The sequence below is a fragment of the Crassostrea angulata genome, chromosome 4 (genome assembly GCF_025612915.1).
Source record: "Crassostrea angulata isolate pt1a10 chromosome 4, ASM2561291v2, whole genome shotgun sequence".
Taxonomy (NCBI): Eukaryota; Metazoa; Mollusca; class Bivalvia; order Ostreida; family Ostreidae; genus Magallana; species Magallana angulata.
The window spans coordinates 21,745,717-21,770,159 of record NC_069114.1 but is presented as its reverse complement, the minus strand read 5'-3'; the positions used below and the strand labels follow the sequence as shown (position 1 = coordinate 21,770,159).

The 24,443-nt window shown below is 36.1% G+C and overlaps 1 protein-coding gene across 1 annotated transcript in view; it reads right to left on the bottom strand.

Moving 5' to 3' along the window:
• Positions 1-1,481: 1,481 nt before the first annotated feature.
• The window catches only part of LOC128182156 (uncharacterized), a 41,787-nt gene continuing 18,825 nt past the window's right edge, over positions 1,482-24,443 (bottom strand). The window contains exons 28-56 of the mRNA XM_052850765.1: positions 24,004-24,357; positions 23,477-23,821; positions 22,953-23,309; positions 22,436-22,780; positions 21,548-21,901; positions 21,021-21,365; positions 20,498-20,854; positions 19,981-20,325; positions 19,093-19,446; positions 18,566-18,910; positions 18,043-18,399; positions 17,526-17,870; positions 16,638-16,991; positions 16,111-16,455; positions 15,588-15,944; positions 15,071-15,415; positions 11,791-12,144; positions 11,235-11,583; positions 5,828-5,861; positions 5,552-5,664; positions 5,235-5,342; positions 4,877-4,923; positions 4,529-4,720; positions 4,039-4,230; positions 3,361-3,546; positions 3,042-3,068; positions 2,699-2,890; positions 2,176-2,523; positions 1,482-1,951 (exon numbers count right to left, since the gene is read on the bottom strand). Coding sequence (XP_052706725.1) covers positions 1,602-1,951; positions 2,176-2,523; positions 2,699-2,890; positions 3,042-3,068; positions 3,361-3,546; positions 4,039-4,230; positions 4,529-4,720; positions 4,877-4,923; positions 5,235-5,342; positions 5,552-5,664; positions 5,828-5,861; positions 11,235-11,583; positions 11,791-12,144; positions 15,071-15,415; positions 15,588-15,944; positions 16,111-16,455; positions 16,638-16,991; positions 17,526-17,870; positions 18,043-18,399; positions 18,566-18,910; positions 19,093-19,446; positions 19,981-20,325; positions 20,498-20,854; positions 21,021-21,365; positions 21,548-21,901; positions 22,436-22,780; positions 22,953-23,309; positions 23,477-23,821; positions 24,004-24,357 — 8,096 coding nt within the window. The 3' untranslated portion in view covers positions 1,482-1,601. The remainder of the gene's footprint in view (positions 1,952-2,175; positions 2,524-2,698; positions 2,891-3,041; positions 3,069-3,360; positions 3,547-4,038; positions 4,231-4,528; positions 4,721-4,876; positions 4,924-5,234; positions 5,343-5,551; positions 5,665-5,827; positions 5,862-11,234; positions 11,584-11,790; positions 12,145-15,070; positions 15,416-15,587; positions 15,945-16,110; positions 16,456-16,637; positions 16,992-17,525; positions 17,871-18,042; positions 18,400-18,565; positions 18,911-19,092; positions 19,447-19,980; positions 20,326-20,497; positions 20,855-21,020; positions 21,366-21,547; positions 21,902-22,435; positions 22,781-22,952; positions 23,310-23,476; positions 23,822-24,003; positions 24,358-24,443) is intronic.

The following is a 24,443-nucleotide window of genomic DNA, read 5'->3' as shown; positions in this document are numbered from 1 at the left end:
GAGTTTTTACCGCGCGTCCACGGCGTGCTCTGCGCGCTGACTGCGCTCACAAGACGTTATTTACTTCTTGATAGGTTAATATTAATTTGTACAATTGTATGGGAAACAAGCAAGAATTTTTAACTAGTAAATAAATGATTAAAAAATTATTTTGATTTTATGAAAAGTTACATTGTAATTGAAACATAGTTACTTCTAAACAATTTGTGAAGGACTAGGATTAAACTCATAGAAGTCAGGTCTACAAAAAAGATCCGTTATTAGTTGTTAGAAAACATAGAAAAGATGTGAAAACATAAGAACCAAATGGCATGAATTCCATCTACGTCCATTTATTGGTCTTGGAATATTAGCAAATGCTACTTTTTACATAGTCATCTACATCCAGTTTAATAATTATTACATCGCTTGCTATTGTAGAACAGCCAATTTTCGAGTTTTCGTGGTCTTGATAACAACGCACCAGAAACGCCGTGGCAGCGCGGTATAAACGCAGAAGAAACGTCATGAGAGCGCGATGAACGCAGCAACAGCTCTTTGGGGGCGCTGTGTGAAAATGCTGTGGATGCGCAGTGAGAGCGCGATAGAGACGCAGTGAGATCCCAAAGGACTCCGTGAGGTCTCCGTGCAAGCGCAATTGACGTATCACTGCGTCTACACTGCGATTAGTTGCGTTCTTGAGCGCGCCGACAGAGCTCTCGTGGCGCTGCTGGAGATGTTACGGCGCTGTCACGGCGACCTTACTACGCTTCTACCGCGTGTTTATCTGAACGCCGATCCACGGCGCGTACTTTGTGCATGTTCAAAGTGCGCGCCGTCGCATGGCGTTGTTCAAGGCGATCCCACCGCGACGGACGAAGATGTCGTAGCGTTGTTACGGCGCTGTAGGAGACTCTACTGCATTTACCATGGCGTTTTAAATTATTTAAGGACGCAGCTCCGGTGTGACAGGGGTTATTTTATTGCCAGGGCACAATAAAAAGACGAATTTAAGGGAGTATTTTTGCATACGATAGTATTTTTACAGCTCTACCATTCATTTTATTTCTAGCGATCAGACACGTGGGTATATATATATAAACGTGTATGTACTGCCATCTATACTAATATTCTTTTGATGGGAGCAATTGCATTTTAATACATGTTTTGATTAAAATTATAAGTACAACTTCCTTTTGCAAGTAGTATAATTATAACTTGTAAGGTAAGTGCAAAGGATGTGTAAATATATGCCAGTCTGTGTATCGCATCTTCCGTTACCCCTCAGTCAAATCTCTGTTTACGTTGAACGGTTTTTAAAAATATATATATTTTATTTTTTTAAATAATTTTATACATGTGTGTTCTTAAACTCACGAGAGCCATTTGCTTAAACCGAGTTTCAAATGGTGAGATGGTTGAACTCTTGAAGGGTCAACACCATTCAGTTCCCAAATTGTATTTTCATCGAAAGAGTCGTTACACACAAATGAACAAGTGAACACATGCATTCATTTTATAAATACTCTTGTGACATGGAATGGGCATACCAAGAAGAAATAAAATCAAACACCTTAATATCGGTATGGAACAACATTTCTATAGAATTTTCCAAAACAGCATCATATTTTTACAATCATCCTTCCAACATTTGAATACAAGGTTGTCCTGTATTTACTATCTGTAGCTTTACACCTAAGTTCGCTGTTATCCATTTTTTCAGATACAAACGGTAAACTATACAAGGCCAGAACTTTTTCGCTACAGTCATCGTTTCTTATATTTGAAACAGTCCAATGAGGAGGGCCCCCGAACGCTTCAAAGTCAACAAAGTCCCCGTTGACCTTGATTTGTAAGTCCAGAGAGACCGTCGAGGTAATACCAAGGTCTGCAGTGCAGTTAATGGTCTGGACAGCCTTGTTACTAACATTGTAGTACGATTGGACTCCCAATTTCACATTAGAGGGAGGAGCTGCAATAGAACAATGCGTCCATATAATATGGAATATTTTCTTCAAAATGCTCGATTTTTTTTTAGCGTAATCACACATAAGGTGGTAAAAATAGGTATCAATTTAAACCTACATTGTATATCATTAATATATTTATCATATCATAGTCATATTTTTATACTAAGAGATAAATTGTAAAATGAGAAAATCCCACACCAAAATAAACTTTCTATATAATGTGTACCTGTGATATCCAGGGAGCTCTGGTCAGTAATGGTGTTAGAGTTTACATCGGCCATTTCCACAGTACACGTGTACTCGGACACCAAAGAACATACCCCGGAACCACGTGACAAAGTGAAGAGGAACACAGCCTTCACATAGTCCGCTCGGGACTCTAGACTTCCGGCGACACGACTGTTGTGCGACCGAACGCTCCCGTTGTTAGAGATGTCAACTATTGGCTTGTTCAAAGAATTGTCCACAAGTTTTATGCTTTTCCATTTGGCATCCGCAGGGCTTATAAGGCAGTTGAGTTTAACCACCTGACCAATGGTTCCAATGACATTTGACGGATCCATCACCACGTACTCTACAAATTATGTTCTACAGTGTTATACATGGGCAAGTGTACACCAATATATTTACAGCGTCATGACGAATATAAATGCTTACTGTATATACGAGATACATGTAATGCAAATCTTGTTCGCTCTGTGTTCGAACACAAACTTAGTTCTAAGTTCATATTTAATTCAGAAACACACCTGGGCATTTGATGGTCATACAGGATCTGGTTTTATTCATTGTAGAATCTCCCAGACATGGAAGACCGCCATTCTGAGGGGCGGGGTTGGTACACGTCCTTTTGTATACGAGGGTTTGAACTCCTTCGTTGCATGTCCGACTACAAGCCGACCATACTCCCGTGGTGGTGTACGAGGACCAACCACCATTAACTGTGTGAGAGACGGGTGAAATATAATTGAAAAAAAAAAACCTTTGTATTATCTATACTGCTTAAAATCCTAATCGGGAATAATCTTAGGTTGTGAATATTTACATTAAAATGAAAATTTAATTTGTACAGCAAAGTTTATATAAACTTACCTGGACAAGTATTACCGCCACATACACCTAGGTACAAGAAAAATAATAAATGAGTAGATATTCTTTTTAGTTGGTAAGAAGTTTTTTTGACCAGTATAATTTTTTGCTATTAGTGTAAACAAAAACAAAAAGTGCGTGATTCTGAGATACCCGGTAAGTCATTTCATCAAGTTACTTATTGCTTGAACAGCCTGTTATCAAAACAATTTTAATTAATGTCATTGGTCGTCCAAATAGGTCCAAACCATTACAAAGTATTTGAGTTACTTAGTACTAGTTACAATACTAGTACCTGTACATGTATTTATGACTCACTTACAGTATTTCAACAAACATGTCGTGGTTTCTGTTTTAGTGGCAGATCCTGAACACGGTTTCCCTCCATATTTGGGTTTGGGATTTGTGCACGTGCGTGATAACGTGCGTGTTTGTAGACCGTCTCCACAGGTAGTCGAACACGCACTCCAATCTCCGGCTGCCTCAAACGTATCCCAGCCGCCATCCACTGAAAGTAATAAAGATTAAAAACTTGGACGTTTACGAATCAATTTCTAAAATAATACTAGTATATAATACTGATATATTTTTATGTAAACAGCTGTAATGCAATGCTTAGAAAAAGAACGGTTCCCCTTGGGCCAATCCCCAGAAAATGAAAAAAAAATCGATTATGTAGTTTTCACTTTATCCTACAGCTGTAACATGCGCGGATCCAAAAACTTTTTCCGGGGGGGGGGGGTTCTGAAGGATAATTGTGTTTGTCCCGGGGGGGGGGGTATCCGAGGCATATTTGCGATAACTTTACTATGTAAATTTTAAAATTTTCATTTTCCAGGGGAGGGGGGGGGGCGGGACCCCCATCTAGATCCGCGCATGTGTAAAGTTACATCACCACTGGGATAATTCATATAAAACTTCACAATATGTACAAACAATATTCATATATTAACAAATATAGTTCTGAATTATTTGATTTAAAAAAAAAAACAAGAATAACCTGGACACTCCCTGTCGTTACAGGGCTTGGTTTCTGTTTTAGTGTATCCCCCAATACAGTCTTTGCCGCCATATTGAGGACTTGGATTGGTACAGCTTCTGGAAAGGACACGAGTTGTCGTTCCTTCTCCACAAGACACTGAGCATGCACCCCAGTCACTAGATATATTATAAGACGTCCATTGGCCATCAACTGAGATAGAAGCAATAGAGTGAAATGCTTTTAAAGGTGGGGTTTAAAGCAGTGGTATATTTATCATACTGTATGTTGCTTACTTCAGTTTCCTCTCTCTTTTGATTTTTGGAAGACTATAATCACCGGACAGATATGGCTTTAATTAAATTATATATTTGGCATCACTCTGTAATATTTTTGAATAGAACAATGCATGTACACATAACATGTCAATCTTTTGTAAATATTCTTCTTCATTATTAACAAAAAAATTATGATAGAAGCATATACTGTAAAATTACGGGGTTTAACTTACTTGGACATTCCCGAAGTTTGCATGAAACCGAATCTGTGTTTGAAGCAGATCCTTGACAAGTTTTCCCGTTGTGCTTTGGAGCAGGATTGTCACATGACCGTGTTCGAGCTCTCGTTTTGGTGCCTGTACCACAGGATTTATCACAGCTAGACCAACTAGACCAAGGTTTGTAGTCGGACCACCCGCCGTTTACTATGAAAATGAAAATAATTCATTCATAAGACAAATGTCTACCAATACATGCTATTCGTTACGGCTGATAATAAACCTGTATTATAGAAATTCAAAGAACAAGAACATAGTGCTAGATGGAAAAAGGTAACCTTATATTATGGGGACGAAACTTACTCGGGCAATAGGATGAGCAAGAGCTGTCTTTTGCTTTATAGCCGTGTCTGAAATATTCAAGAACCATAAGACTGTCCTGTAATTATATACTTTGAAAAAAATAATAACATGTTACAGCAGAAAGCATGTTAAGTAAAATTATAATATGCAATATATTTTTACTGTGCGTTCGTGTACATTTGTTTACTTATTTTATTTCACTGCACATCTACATGTACGTTTAACCCTCTAAAAATTGAATTGGCAGCAAACATATTATTTGTAAGAACTTTTCTATGACCACACTTTCCACCAATACAATGTAGTGCAGCAAATAGCAATTTTCGAGAGATATAGGGTTATACAGACAGAGCCTCACTTGTATTTGGCACACCGACTCCACCCCCACCATCCACAGGACGTGTAGAATAACGAGGAATACGTCACCAGCACCTCACACGTCTTGTAACACACCTTGTCTAACTCTCTACAGGAAATATCAAATCATTTAACAACAACAACAACAACGACAACAACAACAACAGAAATAACCAATATCTTTGTCAAATATTAGACACATCGAAAATTGATAAAGATACTCCTATAAACCGGTAGGTCGCCTTTTGCATACACCGAGTGTGTTTTATTTTACCGGTGAATACATGTATATAACTAAAAAGATAATTAAATCTTTACGTTTTTCTGACTGCTCTTTCACGTTTTGATAAACCAATACAACCGTTGAACATTACACAACATATCAAAGACAGGCTGATACTCCTCCGAAAAAATACCACTGTCATTTCTCTCTGCAACAAAATAAGGGGTTATTTATTAGGTTAACCACAATTCAATGTTAAACATCCAGAAAAAGGGGGAGGAGAAAAGAAAAATCGGTTAAATAATTGTGATCGAATTAAAGTCTTTAATATATGCAAAACTTTAAAAGTTGCGTTTTAATATCAAAAATACCGTAGTGAATTTTCGCGACTGACTAGTACATGTACTTATGAATTGACATTGTTGAACATTAGACATTTATTAGGGACCAACAACGGACACTTGTACATGCACCTCTTTTTGCAGTTAGAGGGTATGTTCTTTTTAAATAAATTTTATTCAAAATATAACCACTAAGTTATTTTCAAACATATTATATTTATTTTCCCAGAATTAATGACAAAAAATGCTATATTAAACATTACCTATTGATGAGAAAAGTCGAAATTTCCAGCTCACCAGCATGAACGGAGACCGCTGTTACTTGCTGGGCATGAAATTTGAGAGGCACGCAATACGCTCATTTGGTGATATTGCTAAATAACGAAGTCATAATGTGGCGTGATGAAACACAAATATTTAAAATTCGATACAGAGACAATAAGACTTACTTAATTAGGTTTGCAAAAATTGCAAATACTTAATATTAGTATACAATGATTAGGAATGATATGAGCAATCTTACAAATATTAACAGCAAGTCCTACTTGTTTAGTTTTAAAGTTCACAGTTCGAATCAAACTATAGCACCAAGTAAATTTTGAATTAACGCAAGTAGACATTTGATATACTAGTAATCTGTTCTTTAAGGATGACGTTTACTCAGAGTGTATAAAAAATCACTAATGATAAAGGTAAACCGTATCTCAAAGAACTAGAACTTCGAATGTAGCATTATTTTTCACCATCAAAAACCTAGGTGAATACCATCTTCCAAAGTCAAAAGTTTCTGATCCGCTCCGCTCATACTTAAACCCTTGACAGAAAAGACATTACATATACGGGGTTAACGCCATCTAGAGAGATCACTCATTTTAAAACTTTTGTGACCAATCAGAGAAAGCGTTATAAACAGAAACAATATAGCAATATGGCTGCTCCCATGAACAAATAAAATTTGTAGAAAAGATGGATTCACTCTGACTAAAAACCGATAACAGTAAATCAACTACTTACTTGTCCGTCTCATTTAACAACGGTTCAACATTGATCAATGCACAATTAACATCATTATTGAAACAACGTTTCTTATTTGATCATGCAAACTTGTATGACACTCACCAGCGTACGAGGTTTCAAACCCCGTCAAACTCTGTCGTTTCGGTCAAGGGTTTATGTAGAGCGGAGCGGACCAGAAACCCTTGACTTGGGAAGATGGGCATTAAAATCAAATCCTCGATCCGCTCCTTGTTTTTCTATTGTCGCTACACGAGGAGATCAGAACAAAGTCGGTATCATTGCTTATTACTTTGGAAAATGTGAAATGGGGCCTGAACTAACCTTATGTATATATATTATCATTCACTGCCTGCTCATTTTTCCGCTTATTTTTTTTTTTGCCACTTGATTTATAAATATACAATTTTGAAAACGATGCCATTTAAAGCAAGATATACGATTCACTTACCTAAAAATCTTTTCATACTATTTCTTTCATATTTTTGCAATAAAGGTTTACTTATATGTACCATATTATTTCTTCGAGCAATGAAACAAGGGTAATAACCCCCCCCCCCCCCCCCCCCCCGAAAAAAAAAAAAAAAAAAAAACCCACAAAAAAAACTAACATCTTTTTCTGATGAGCCGACTTATTTTCAAAATGTAAGATTGTTGTTAATCAATTAGCAAGTAAAAAAAGTCGAATACTAGTATCAAATGCGCTTAGGTTGGTTATCTATTTTTTGTTCGGTTGCTACTTTTATAAATAAAAGTTTATTGATTTGTTTATCTAGTTATTTATTATATCATTACTTAGTCATCTCATGAATTTATTAAATGTTTTGAAGAATGATGAATTAACCCAAGTACCTTTTTAAAGATTTTTGTTCCTAAATTTAAAAAAAGCATAATTAACCATTGGGTGAAAACAAATTTCAACCAATTTGATAAAGAAATATATGAGCGAGTGTGTATTTTTAAATGATGTTTTTACTTTCAAATGACCGTAAACATATGTTACGTGGTCATCTCTAGTTTTTGAAATATGGGGCCCTAAAAATACACTATTCATTATAATTGGATTTCAAACATCGGCCTCGGAAACAACAAAGGCGTTCTACCCTGGGGGCTAAAATTTTTAAGGTCATCTATTAGTGGTATACCACTACCACTGTGGAAATATGGTTAAGTGGTCATCACTAGAATTTAAGATTCGGTCCCCACTTATAGAACTCTATTCAATCACTATAAAGGGGTTTTAAACATCCATTCCTGAAACATCGAGGGCCCCTACCCTAAAGGCTGAATTTTTCAGAGTCATTTACAAGTTGTAAACCACTGCCACTGTGAAAATATGGTGATATGGTCACCTCTTGTTTATGTGATATTGGACCCTAAAGAATATGCACTATTTAAACAATAAAATGCTTTCTTTGGTAATTCATTCGGGATATGAAGGTAGTGACATTGCAGGAAAAATACATAACCCGCGTCTTTCCACAGAGTTGACGGTTGGCTTCTTGGGGACTCGGCATATGCATTGCGAAGTTACATGATGACCCCAAAAGCTAACCCGAGCAGCCAGGCAGAGGAAAATTACAACTCCGCCCACAGCAAAACAAGGGTTGTTGTCGAACGAGCTCTTGGTGTTTGCAAATCCAGATTTAGGTAATGATTATTCATGAACAACAATGATGTAATGGGTTTAAAAATATCCATACATTTCTTTTCCTTATACAATTATACGATTTTCAAACGGGATCAAACCCATGAATCAGTGAGGAAAACTACTTTGTTTACTTTCAGGTGCATACATAAATCTGGTGGGATGCTTTTATTTACACCTGCCAAATCGCAGCTGTGTTCAAGCTGCACAACCTGTGTATGGATACCAAGCTGCCAGTAGATGACATGGTGCTCAACTTCAATCTAGATCAGGGGGTCCCTGAGCCTGGAGCAAATGCTGACACTGCTGGCCAGACTGTCCGACAAAGGCTCATCCAGAGGTTTGCTCTATAAGTAGTTTTTTGTATTTGCAGTCTACTTGCCAGAAAAAAAGACAAGATATTTCTATTTGTGATATCAATGAATGTTATTAAATAATAAACACAGACCAATGTTCAAAACATGGAAATTTAACAAATATGTAATTTTCAGTTGTGATAAATATTAATTAAATTAAACACATATACATTTACATACATATAACATTGACTTTAGACAAATATGTATAAATACATATTGACTTAAATACATGTAAATGATAATAAGTATGGATATGCCTACAATTAAAAAAATTACATATATTATAGGGTTGAGAATACATAAAAACAAATTGAAAGTGAAATGTAAATTGGCAATAGAAATCGACAACTAATATGGCGGTAGTCGGAGAAAAAAGGAAAATAATGCGTATTTATGAGTTCATGTCAGCTTTAATTTTTAAATTCGAGGCATTCGGGTTGCACGGACTTCGTAATGATAGAAGTCAATTTTGTCACTGCACAATCTGCTACAGTGTGTGGTTTGCGCATGTGCGATAGTTTAACAGTACGACACAGGGGAACGTTCTACAATGATCGAGGACTTTTGAAAAATGTGTACCTGGATTTCATTCTGTTTTGTTTCGTCTTTTATGGGAAATTCCTGACCAATGCAGTGGCTGTCATATTATTTTTGTTCAAGGCGCGTTCAACCAAAGCTTTCCGTCCAGTGTAACATGTTCGGGAGAATGAAATACATGCGGTGAAGCATGATTAGTGCTATCGGCCTTACAAAGGGGGTGCATAGCGATGGGCGTAACAATAGATATAAATCGACAACTAATATGGCGGTAGTCGGAGAAAAAAAAAGGGAATTAATGCGTTTTTATGAATTCAGGCCAGCTTTAAACTGTTAAAGAAGTGTTTAAAGCTGACATGAATTCATAAAAGCATTTGATCGCCATTTTAGTTTCGATCACTCTCAACTGCAACTGGGGCAGATCTTTATATACCGGTCGAGGCACTTTAGGTTGCAAGGACTTCTATTAATGCATGAACTACAAAACGAAGTTAAATGCTTGTAAAAAGAATAAAAAGAAACTTCAATAAATAAAACATAAAATACAATATATTTATTTTTTCGTATTATTTGCACAGATAATGCTGCCTTACTTCGTATGCACACCGAACGCGTGTGTCGTTCATACAAAGTGCATAAAGCCTGCTGCATTTAGAAGACCTCGGCGGTACTACATCCAACACAATATAGAAACTTGTTAGTAAATCCAAGATAGTAGCCACGTAATATCGTTTCCATTGGTTTTTACAGAAACATTCTGTTTCTAAAATCCATGTGATCGTCAACATTGCTCGATCGACCAGAGTGTGCACTGGAAAATGTTCTACAATTAACGAGGATTTTGAAATATGTGTACCTGGATTTCAGCCTGCCTTTTGTCGTCGTTGGATATACCTTACCAGTGAAGTGGTTGTCATATTATTTTTGTTCAAAACTCGTCTCTACAAGTCTTTTCGTCAAATGTAACGTGTTCGGTTGAATGATATACCTGAATGCCATGAAGCATGAATAGTGCTATCGGCCTTATATAGGTAATGTAAAGCGATGAGCAGAACAATACAAATCGACAACTAATATGACGGTAGTTTGAGACAAAATGGAAATAATGCCTTTTTATGAATTCATGTCAGCTTTAATAATCAAATTACATGTTTATGTATTGATATGAAATCTACTCAAATTCTTTCCAAACAATACTTAGTTTTCGAGAGATTGTAATTTAAAACAATCAATACATGTAGTGATATTTTGTGTTATTACAACATATTTGGCATGAAATCTTTATATTTAAAGCACAAAATGCTAAAAAGATTTTACTCTTTATTAAACGAATACTTATACGAAATTACCTAATTTTTTCATCCGGTATGATACAATATACATCATAATTCATTATTAATGTAATTCTTTAGGAACATCACTGTAAAAGCTTTTTTTCTAAACCGTTAACTTGATTTTGAAAACTCTCTCTCTCTCTCTCTCTCTCTCTCTCTCTCTCTCTCACACACACACACACACACACACACACACACACACACACACACAATTAGTATTCCCTTATCGATTGATTTAATCATGAGCCGTCTTTTCATAACAGAACTTAACTTAAAACACCACAACACGATAAATTATAAAACTAAAAATATTTTGGAAATCAATTATTGGTTTTTTATATATCAAGTACAAATTGGTAATTACTGATGATTAGGTATTTAGATTTATAATCTATAACGTAAAAGACTTGCAAATTGCAGAAAATAGAAATTGAGAGTCGACTGAATGGTATTCAATTTCATGCAGACATGGGGTGTGGAGGACATTTAAAAATCGAATCATACATGAACATTGTGATTGACGACAATATAAAATTTAGTTAATATTGTTCAACACATTAACATTTTTGAATTCTGTTATTAAACTTTGACCAGACATGGTATCATTTGCTAAACAACCTACCCGGTCATATATTGCCAGAAAATTATAAACTTCTTTAAATACAGTTCGTACAGTCGGATAACACCCAATTTTGTTCTCTGAATCCACGATTGTTTGAAAAAATTTTCTTTCGGCGAAAACATAATCGTCCTTCAACTGAATATTCGTTCCGATTAAATACAATACGGTAGTGTCTGGATTCATATTTGCAGTACAGTTTATTGTCTCATTATTATTGCCATAATATTGGTATGATAAAGGCATCGTCTCAACATTCAAGTTTGAAGGTAGTACTGAAAAACAAACCCAAAACAAAATTATGAACACGGGTTTATGATGAATATTAAGTAAAATAAATTTTTTCACTACAATCCAACACTATTTTGGTTAGACCGATCGTCATTTAGAAGCTTTATTTCACATATAAAATTGGTCTTATTATATAACAATTAAAGAAATCATCGAGTCGAATGCAAATTTCAAAGGCAGCATGTACTTACTCTCCAAAATTAATGTACTGTTTGCAGCCGTGGTAGTAATTGATGTGTCCAGTAGTTGAATGTCACAAGAATACGTTTGATTCAGTTCACAAACCCCCGAGCCTGGACTTATATCAAAAGACACAGTCACGTTGATATAGTCCTCGCTTATAGTCACTGACCCGTTGATTCTAGCGTTCTTCGATTCCACCTCTCCATCTCTGGACACATTTAGGAGTAATACAGTGCCAGATGTATTTTGCTGTAGAATATTAACGGCGGACCATGCGTATCCTCTGTAATGTACGGAACACGTCAATTCTGAGGTATTGCCCAATCTTGCATACAGTGTCATCGGTGTCATTTCCACAAACACTAAAAAGCACAAAATGAAAACATTTCTGAAGTAAAACCAACACAAACTTCATTCTTCCATAAACATCATAATTTACGTTATTACACAGTTCAGAAATTGTTTATACATCAAAAAAAAAAACTCAATTCTTTAAAAAGTGTACATTCGTTGTTTTATTAATTCTGTGAATGCAATGCAAAAAACCCCCCACAAATTGTGTCTCACTGAATAAAACATCAAAGTCAGCGAATCAGCGTGCGATATTGATCGCGATGTCATATCTCTAACTTTTTAAGCGCAAACAAACCTTTAATTAATTCATTCACACATTAAAAAAAACAATAATGTATACCTCTAAAACTAATTAATACGTAAGAATAAAAATTGCAAAAATAACAAATTTCAACTACTAAAAATCCAATATTATGAATTAACAATACAAAAAGAACACCAGAGTGGGTTTACGTGTAACGTATCTGACAGCGATGATATACAGCAACCATCCTCCGTTTGCAGTCAAACACAATTATATTTCAGTATTAAAAGCTTCAAATGATTGTAATATTCATCTACATGTATCGATATACAAAGATTTAAAGAAGACGGGGAACAAGATAGCGCAAATGCCCATTCGGTTCAGTCGTTAAATACAATTTCAAATTTATTTTTTTCCCAACTATATATAATTGATAATGTTATAATACAAGTTTACAAAAGCACTATTTCTAACTATGATCAGTTTTGAATATTTAACAAACGATAAAAAAAATAACTTATAAAGTTTTGGTGGTATCGAACTCACAACCTTAAAACCCTATCTCTGTAATGTTACCTAATATCTGGTGCTCTAACCAATGATTTTTCAGTCACAACAAACTTCATTGTTTAATGCTATATGCGACTTCCACCACGAATTTACGGACTATTATTTTTTTTAAACATATTCAATTGTTGCGATACAAAATGGCATTTCTATTGTAAAGTGGGTGATCTCTCCACGTTTTCACTGATTGAAATCGGTTTCATTTCCTTTAAACCATATGTAGACTATGGCAAAAATATGGAGCTCAGACCCACTCTATAAAAGAACAAGAGGCCAATAGGCCTTAACGGTCACCTGAGTACCATAGCCTATACACAAAATTGTCGAGGAGTCTCATCAATGCATTTAATTGAGTTTCATTATGGAGAAGAAGATTATAATAGTAATGACATCCATCTCCCTGCCTGAAATCTTTCGATAAAGACTCTTAACCCTATAGTTTAGCACAAGACTTACAGCTCGTAACAGAACGTATGACATACTATAGAAAAAGTGCACAGTTTCCAATTAAATTGGTTATCCCAAATATGTTATCTGTCAAAATAGGTTTTATGTTTATATGTTAAACTAAAATAAGGTGGCTTGTATACTACTTATAACTTTACTATTAACAACTCTACTTGTTTATTTTAAAAAATTTAAAAAATGTTTTTGTTTCGAATGATAAAAATACTTGCATAACTATTTTAATCATACAACTTCCTAATTACATTATATCTTAATGATTAATTACTAAATATAAACAAGATAATGAAAATAACTCCATTATGAAGAAGAAAGGGAAGATAACTCAATTAACTATGACAATCATCTTCCCTGAACTTTTTTCAAATGCTTTCACAATATCTTATTGATAACGTTGATGGACAGCTTCATTATTTTTCTTTTCTAAACATATGAATTAACTCATTTCTTTCATTGAAATTCCTAAGCAGAAAAAAATAATGAGACAAACACATAACCCCTTCCCAGCCACAACACTTGTCTTACATGCAGGTGACATGAAATATTATTAAAGATGACAGGATAATTTTTTTCTAAATATGCAGTTAGTTTTTATTCTGTGTTCTGTGTCTGTAGAGAAGAAGATTTTTAAACATTATATGCATTAACACTATATGGATATATTGCCCCCCCCCCCCCCCCTTTACGACCTGAACGCCTGACCCAGGGGCCACGAATTTCACAACTTAGGAAGAGGAGTTTGTGGACATAATAACCATGCATTCAGTTTTTTGGGAGTAAAAAAGAAGATTTTCTAAGATTTAATACATTTTCACTATATGACTAAAGTGGCCCCAACCTAGAGCCTGAACCCCAGAACCAGGGGCCATGAATTTCACAATTAAGGTAGAAAAGTCCGTTGACATTATAACCATGTACCAGTTTTATTCAAAAATATACTGGAGAACAGAAGATTTTCTAAGATTTAATACATTTTCACTATATGGCCAAAGTGGCCCAACCTAGAGCCTGAACCCCAAACTCAGGGGCCATGAATTTCACAATTTGGTAGAGGGCTTCACGGATATCATAACTATGTATTTAGTTTTTTCCTTGTATGTGCGGGAGTAGGGAAGAAGATTTTTTTTAAATTTGGCTTTTTTTTTTGCATATTTGGCCCCACCCTGGCACCCCAGGGGTGGTAGAGCCATGAATTTCACAATTTGGATTCTTTCTACCATAGAAAGGCTTTATATTAAAAATGGTAACAATTCGCCTTGTAGTTTTTTAAGAGGATGTTAAAAATGTGAAATTGTTAACGCACAACGAACAACACACAACGCACGATACAAAACGCACGACGACGGATGAAGACAAATTGCATTAGGTCACCTGAGTGACAAAGGTGAAAGGAAAAGCATTGAAGTTCTAAAAATGACATTTTCGGAGATTTTGATATGAATACCCCAGTTTAATTCAACCTGTTCTACTCATTTAAAATATTTAAGGGTTATAAATTGATGTTGTGGTAAATATATATTGTTAACATAAATTTAGAAAGAAATTATAGGATTTGTTGATATTCTAATTTTATAATATCTTATCTATCCTCATATGGGCAGTTTAAACGCCTTATGCATCCATCTTCTTTGTTACAAACATCAACATAGGACTTTTACCTGGACGTTGCAATACTAGACGCAAACACTCTACTGTTGCATTCAGTTTCAAGGTGTTATCGACAGCCAGACATCTAAGAAGAGTACCATTGGAAGCGGTTGTAAAGTTGAAGCTATACACAATGGATATATGATGTGTGCAATTTCCAGCAATCTCGTTATCCAAGGTTTCAATCAGAGCAAAATCAGAATCATCAGTAAGGGTTTTGTAGGAGTTTTCATTACACTGTTGTATTTCTAGACTGACGTTTGTATTGTCGTCAAATGTTGCTTTGCAACTGAAGCTGTGATTTGATTCGCTGTAATAGGGATCTTGAAGAAAGAACTCTGTCACCATTGGCTGAACTGTAAACAGATAAATTACGTTTTTCATTTATAATCTTATTGAAATATCTCTTTCGATTAAATCGAGGTTGGAACTTTTCTCAAGAAACAGGCCTTTATGGAAACACAATCTATGTTTGAATTGACCAATATCTAGGGGAAAAATCAACCAAAAGGAGTCACAAAATCTCACCATGGATCGTAAGGGTTCCACTATCACTCGTTGTTTGTACAGAGTCATCCAGAAGCTCTAGGACGCAGAAATATTTCCCTTCTAAGAAACAAACCGTTGCTATCTCACTAATATTGAACACATACGAAATGTTCACAATTACATCTTTTCTAAGTAGCGTAGCATTTATCATGTTTTCAAGTCCCTGTTTTGTTTCATCATAATATACTGAGATCAGTCTCTGTGGCAACAACGACGAATTCTGAAAGTCCAGATGGATAACCTTCCATTGAAAGATACTTGCATTGGCATGACAAAACATCTCTGCAGTTGATCCAAAGAATCTTTCTTGAGATTTTGGCTCTAGGATTACTTGAACTGAAAACATAGGTCAAGATTAATCAACATTTGCATGAGATTAATGGATTATACTTTTTAGAGCTATACAGCAACAATCACCACATGAATAAATTTTGCAGTTACAAAAGGATGAACCAAAGACAACCATTTCAAACCAATCACACTAAAATGAGTGAAGCGCTACCTGAAGCTGGGGAGATGCTTGGACTGACGCAATCAGAAATGAACGAGGTCTTGAAATAGTCATCGTAAACTCTGCATCGCAATGATACGTTCATTTTGCTGTCTACAACCACGGTGTGGCTCAACATTTTCTGCACAGAACAGTTTTCGTTTTTCGGCATAGAAACAATATCAAAATACGTGGAATTGGTGGCGTTTTCGAGAGGGATAAATGTGCTTTCGTTGACACACACTTCCAAGAACATAGGTGTATACTTGTCTATTGTGTTTGCTGTACAATTAATCCAGTCCGACAAACCATATTGATACTCAGGTTGTAGGTGTATCTGCACGTCTGTCACTGGAACTGAAATTGTCAAACATCTTTATGTAAAGCATTTTCATGTTCAAAGGATATTTTGGTTCGAACAAAAACTATATAGAAAAACATTCGTATCATCTGCTGAACATCACGTCAAACAAAAGACATTATATCAAATAACAAGTTGTATCGTCATTCAAGATTAAGTCAATGCAATGTGTACTTACTCTCTAAGATCAGGGTACTATTTGCGGCAATGGTACCGATAGACGAGTCAATCAATTGAATGTCACAGGAATAGGTTTGGTTTAGTTCACAAACCCCCGAGCCGGGACTCACATCAAAGGAAACGGTCACGTTGATGTAGTCGTCGTCTTTCGTCACTGATCCGTTAATTCTGGTGGTTTCTGATTCTACATTTCCATTGCTGGATACATTCAAAAGCAAGAAAGAGCCGGACTTATTTTGTTGTGCGATATTGATGGAGGACCATGCGTATCCTCTGTAATGTACGGAACACTTCAATTCTGTTGTGTTGCCTAATCTTGCGTACAGGACCGTAGGTGTCATTTCCACAATCACTGAAATGCACAGAAAAGAAAGACTTTCTGTATAAACGGTAATGCAAACTAGAGCATCTCATCCCAACAGAATATATTTCTACAGAAGTAAACACATTGAAAAAAAGAGAAAAAAAACCAACAACGCTAAATTATAGTGCATGTATTCGTCTTTATTTCTGCGTTTGCAATACAAAAATAACTAACCATTCATACACTTCCAGAACAATCAAATTTGGCGGGGTTGTGCGTTATTTCGTTCGCGATGCCAACTTTCACATTTGGTTCAACTTAAACACATTCTTCAACTCATTCACACACGAACACATCCTTTCTATCTCCCTTTTAACGCATCTCATGCCCAAGGAGGAAACATATCAAACAACGACCTTCAAATTTCAAACAACACTCAACTATGTAACTCTCAATATTTCGTGGGATCAGTCATTTGAGGCAGTAATTGATTTAAAGGGGGTCATTTTTGTTGTACATCTATAGTCGTGTATGTGATAACATTATCAAAGGAGGATTTAACAGTCAATATAAAATATTTACCTGGACGTTGCAATACTAGACGCAAACACTCTACTGTTGCATTCAGTTTCAAGGTGTTATCGACAGCCAGACATCTAAGAAGAGTACCATTGGAAGCGGTTGTAAAGTTGAAGCTATACACAATGGATATATGATGTGTGCAATTTCCAGCAATCTCGTTATCCAAGGTTTCAATCAGAGCAAAATCAGAATCATCAGTAAGGGTTTTGTAGGAGTTTTCATTACACTGTTGTATTTCTAGACTGACGTTTGTATTGTCGTCAAATGTTGCTTTGCAACTGAAGCTGTGATTTGATTCGCTGTAATAGGGATCTTGAAGAAAGAACTCTGTCACCATTGGCTGAACTGTAAAATGATAAATTACGTTTTTCATTTATAATCTTATTGAAATATCTCTTTCGATTAAATCGAGGTTGGAACTTTTCTCAAGAAACAGGCCTTTATGGAAAGACAATCTATGTTTGAATTGACCAATATCTAGGGGAAAAATCAACCAAAAGGAGTCACAAAATCTCACCATGGATCGTAAGGGTTCCACTATCACTCGTTGTTTGTACAGAGTCATCCAGAAGCTCTAGGACGCAGAAATATTTCCCTTCTAAGAAACAAACCGTTGCTATCTCACTAATATTGAACACATACGAAATGTTCACAATTACATCTTTTCTAAGTAGCGTAGCATTTATCATGTTTTCAAGTCCCTGTTTTGTTTCATCATAATATACTGAGATCAGTCTCTGTGGCAACAACGACGAATTCTGAAAGTCCAGATGGATAACCTTCCATTGAAAGATACTTGCATTGGCATGACAAAACATCTCTGCAGTTGATCCAAAGAATCTTTCTTGAGATTTTGGCTCTAGGATTACTTGAACTGAAAACATAGGTCAAGATTAATCAACATTTGCATGAGATTAATGGATTATACTTTTTAGAGCTATACAGCAACAATCACAACATGAATAAATTTTGCAGTTACAAAAGGATGAACCAAAGACAACCATTTCAAACCAATCACACTAAAATGAGTGAAGCGCTACCTGAAGCTGGGGAGATGCTTGGACTGACGCAATCAGAAATGAACGAGGTCTTGAAATAGTCATCGTAAACTCTGCATCGCAATGATACGTTCATTTTGCTGTCTACAACCACGGTGTGGCTCAACATTTTCTGCACAGAACAGTTTTCGTTTTTCGGCATAGAAACAATATCAAAATACGTGGAATTGGTGGCGTTTTCGAGAGGGATAAATGTGCTTTCGTTGACACACACTTCCAAGAACATAGGTGTATACTTGTCTATTGTGTTTGCTGTACAATTAATCCAGTCCGACAAACCATATTGATACTCAGGTTGTAGGTGTATCTGCACGTCTGTCACTGGAACTGAAATTGTCAAACATCTTTATGTAAAGCATTTTCATGTTCAAAGGATATTTTGGTTCGAACAAAAACTATATAGAAAAACATTCGTATCATCTGCTGAACATCACGTCAAACAAATGACATTATATCAAATAACAAGTTGTATCGTCATTCAAGATTAAGTCAATGCAATGTGTACTTACTCTCTAAGATCAGGGTACTATTTGCGGCAATGGTACCGATAGACGAGTCAATCAATTGAATGTCACAGGAATAGGTTTGGTTTAGTTCACAAACCCCCGAGCCGGGACTCACATCAAAGGAAACGGTCACGTTGATGTAGTCGTCGTCTTTCGTCACTGATCCGTTAATTCTGGTGGTTTCTGATTCTACATTTCCATTGCTGGATACATTCAAAAGCAAGAAAGAGCCGGACTTATTTTGTTGTGCGATATTGATGGAGGACCATGCGTATCCTCTGTAATGTACGGAACACTTCAATTCTGTTGTGTTGCCTAATCTTGCGTACAGGACCGTAGGTGTCATTTCCACAATCACTGAAATGCACAGAAAAGAAAGACTTTCTGTATAAACGGTAATGCAAACTAGAGCATCTCATCCCAACAGAATATATTTCTACAGAAGTAAACACATTGAAAAAAAGAGAAAAAAAACCAACAACGCTAAATTATAGTGCATGTATTCGTCTTTATTTCTGCGTTTGCAATACAAAAATAACTAACCATTCATACACTTCCAGAACAATCAAATTTGGCGGGGTTGTGCGTTATTTCGTTCGCGATGCCAACTTTCACATTTGGTTCAACTTAAACACATTCTTCAACTCATTCACACACGAACACATCCTTTCTATCTCCCTTTTAACGCATCTCATGCCCAAGGAGGAAACATATCAAACAACGACCTTCAAATTTCAAACAACACTCAACTATGTAACTCTCAATATTTCGTGGGATCAGTCATTTGAGGCAGTAATTGATTTAAAGGGGGTCATTTTTGTTGTACATCTATAGTCGTGTATGTGATAACATTATCAAAGGAGGATTTAACAGTCAATATAAAATATTTACCTGGACGTTGCAATACTAGACGCAAACACTCTACTGTTGCATTCAGTTTCAAGGTGTTATCGACAGCCAGACATCTAAGAAGAGTACCATTGGAAGCGGTTGTAAAGTTGAAGCTATACACAATGGATATATGATGTGTGCAATTTCCAGCAATCTCGTTATCCAAGGTTTCAATCAGAGCAAAATCAGAATCATCAGTAAGGGTTTTGTAGGAGTTTTCATTACACTGTTGTATTTCTAGACTGACGTTTGTATTGTCGTCAAATGTTGCTTTGCAACTGAAGCTGTGATTTGATTCGCTGTAATAGGGATCTTGAAGAAAGAACTCTGTCACCATTGGCTGAACTGTAAAATGATAAATTACGTTTTTCATTTATAATCTTATTGAAATATCTCTTTCGATTAAATCGAGGTTGGAACTTTTCTCAAGAAACAGGCCTTTATGGAAAGACAATCTATGTTTGAATTGACCAATATCTAGGGGAAAAATCAACCAAAAGGAGTCACAAAATCTCACCATGGATCGTAAGGGTTCCACTATCACTCGTTGTTTGTACAGAGTCATCCAGAAGCTCTAGGACGCAGAAATATTTCCCTTCTAAGAAACAAACCGTTGCTATCTCACTAATATTGAACACATACGAAATGTTCACAATTACATCTTTTCTAAGTAGCGTAGCATTTATCATGTTTTCAAGTCCCTGTTTTGTTTCATCATAATATACTGAGATCAGTCTCTGTGGCAACAACGACGAATTCTGAAAGTCCAGATGGATAACCTTCCATTGAAAGATACTTGCATTGGCATGACAAAACATCTCTGCAGTTGATCCAAAGAATCTTTCTTGAGATTTTGGCTCTAGGATTACTTGAACTGAAAACATAGGTCAAGATTAATCAACATTTGCATGAGATTAATGGATTATACTTTTTAGAGCTATACAGCAACAATCACAACATGAATAAATTTTGCAGTTACAAAAGGATGAACCAAAGACAACCATTTCAAACCAATCACACTAAAATGAGTGAAGCGCTACCTGAAGCTGGGGAGATGCTTGGACTGACGCAATCAGAAATGAACGAGGTCTTGAAATAGTCATCGTAAACTCTGCATCGCAATGATACGTTCATTTTGCTGTCTACAACCACGGTGTGGCTCAACATTTTCTGCACAGAACAGTTTTCGTTTTTCGGCATAGAAACAATATCAAAATACGTGGAATTGGTGGCGTTTTCGAGAGGGATAAATGTGCTTTCGTTGACACACACTTCCAAGAACATAGGTGTATACTTGTCTATTGTGTTTGCTGTACAATTAATCCAGTCCGACAAACCATATTGATACTCAGGTTGTAGGTGTATCTGCACGTCTGTCACTGGAACTGAAATTGTCAAACATCTTTATGTAAAGCATTTTCATGTTCAAAGGATATTTTGGTTCGAACAAAAACTATATAGAAAAACATTCGTATCATCTGCTGAACATCACGTCAAACAAATGACATTATATCAAATAACAAGTTGTATCGTCATTCAAGATTAAGTCAATGCAATGTGTACTTACTCTCTAAGATCAGGGTACTATTTGCGGCAATGGTACCGATAGACGAGTCAATCAATTGAATGTCACAGGAATAGGTTTGGTTTAGTTCACAAACCCCCGAGCCGGGACTCACATCAAAGGAAACGGTCACGTTGATGTAGTCGTCGTCTTTCGTCACTGATCCGTTAATTCTGGTGGTTTCTGATTCTACATTTCCATTGCTGGATACATTCAAAAGCAAGAAAGAGCCGGACTTATTTTGTTGTGCGATATTGATGGAGGACCATGCGTATCCTCTGTAATGTACGGAACACTTCAATTCTGTTGTGTTGCCTAATCTTGCGTACAGGACCGTAGGTGTCATTTCCACAATCACTGAAATGCACAGAAAAGAAAGACTTTCTGTATAAACGGTAATGCAAAGTAGAGCATCTCATCCCAACAGAATATATTTCTACAGAAGTAAACACATTGAAAAAAAGAGAAAAAAAACCAACAACGCTAAATTATAGTGCATGTATTCGTCTTTATTTCTGCGTTTGCAATACAAAAATAACTAACCATTCATACACTTCCAGAACAATCAAATTTGGCGGGTTTGTGCGTTATTTCGTTCGCGATGCCAACTTTCACATTTGGTTCAACTTAAACACATTCTTCAACTCATTCACACACGAACACATCCTTTCTATCTCCCTTTTAACGCAGCTCTTGCCCAAGGAGGAAACATATCAAACAACGACCTTCAAATTTCAAACAACACTCAACTATGTAACTCTCAATATTTCGTGGGATCTGTCATTTGAGTCAGTAATTGATTTAAAGGGGGTCATTTTTGTTGTAAATCTATAGTCGTGTATGTGATAACATTATCAAAGGAGGATTTAACAGTCAATATAAAATATTTACCTGGACGTTGCAATACTAGACGCAAACACTCTACTGTTGCATTCAGTTTCAAGGTGTTATCGACAGCCAGACATCTAAGAAGAGTACCATTGGAAGCGGTTGTAAAGTTGAAGCTATACACAATGGATATCTGATGTGTGCAATTTCCAGCAATCTCGTTATCCAAGGTTTCAATCAGAGCAAAATCAGAATCATCAGTAAGGGTTTTGTAGGAGTTTTCATTACACTGTTGTATTTCTAAACTGACGTTTGTATTGTCGTCAAATGTTGCTTTGCAACTGAAGCTGTGATTTGATTCGCTGTAATAGGGATCTTGAAGAAAGAACTCTGTCACCATTGGCCGAACTGTAAACAGATAAATTACGTTTTTCATTTATAATCTTATTGAAATATCTCTTTCGATTAAATCGAGGTTGGAACTTTTCTCAAGAAACAGGCCTTTATGGAAACACAATCTATGTTTGAATTGACCAATATCTAGGGGAAAAATCAACCAAAAGGAGTCACAAAATCTCACCATGGATCGTAAGGGTTCCACTATCACTCGTTGTTTGTACAGAGTCATCCAGAAGCTCTAGGACGCAGAAATATTTCCCTTCTAAGAAACAAACCGTTGCTATCTCACTAATATTGAACACATATGAAATGTTCACAATTACATCTTTTCTAAGTAGCGTAGCATTTATCATGTTTTCAAGTCCCTGTTTTGTTTCATCATAATATACTGAGATCAGTCTCTGTGGCAACGACGACGAATTCTGAAAGTCCAGATGGATAACCTTCCATTGAAAGATACTTGCATTGGCATGACAAAACATCTCTGCAGTTGATCCAAAGAATCTTTCTTGAGATTTTGGCTCTAGGATTACTTGAACTGAAAACATAGGTCAAGATTAATCAACATTTGCATGAGATTAATGGATTATACTTTTTTAGAGCTATACAGCAACAATCACCACATGAATAAATTTTGCAGTTACAAAAAGATGAACGAAAGACAACCATTTCAAACCAATCACACTAAAATGAGTGAAGCGCTACCTGAAGCTGGGGAGATGCTTGGACTGACGCAATCAGAAATGAACGAGGTCTTGAAATAGTCATCGTAAACTCTGCATCGCAATGATACGTTCATTTTGCTGTCTACAACCACGGTGTGGCTCAACATTTTCTGCACAGAACAGTTTTCGTTTTTCGGCAGAGAAACAATATCAAAATACGTGGAATTGGTTGCGTTTTCGAGAGGGATAAATGTGCTTTTGTTGACACACACTTCCAAGAACATAGGTGTATACTTGTCTATTGTGTTTGCTGTACAATTAATCCAGTCCGACAAACCATATTGATACTCAGGTTGTAGGTGTATCTGCACGTCTGTCACTGGAACTGAAATTGTCAAACATCTTTATGTAAAGCATTTTCATGTTCAAAGGATATTTTGGTTCGAACAAAAACTATATAGAAAAACATTCGTATCATCTGCTGAACATCACGTCAAACAAAAGACATTATATCAAATAACAAGTTGTATCGTCATTCAAGATTAAGTCAATGCAATGTGTACTTACTCTCTAAGATCAGGGTACTATTTGCGGCAATGGTACCGATAGACGAGTCAATCAATTGAATGTCACAGGAATAGGTTTGGTTTAGTTCACAAACCCCCGAGCCGGGACTCACATCAAAGGAAACGGTCACGTTGATGTAGTCGTCGTCTTTCGTCACTGATCCGTTAATTCTGGTGGTTTCTGATTCTACATTTCCATTGCTGGATACATTCAAAAGCAAGAAAGAGCCGGACTTATTCTGTTGTGCGATATTGATGGAGGACCATGCGTATCCTCTGTAATGTACGGAACACTTCAATTCTGTTGTGTTGCCTAATCTTGCGTACAGGACCGTAGGTGTCATTTCCACAATCACTGAAATGCACAGAAAAGAAAGACTTTCTGTATAAACGGTAATGCAAAGTAGAGCATCTCATCCCAACAGAATATATTTCTACAGA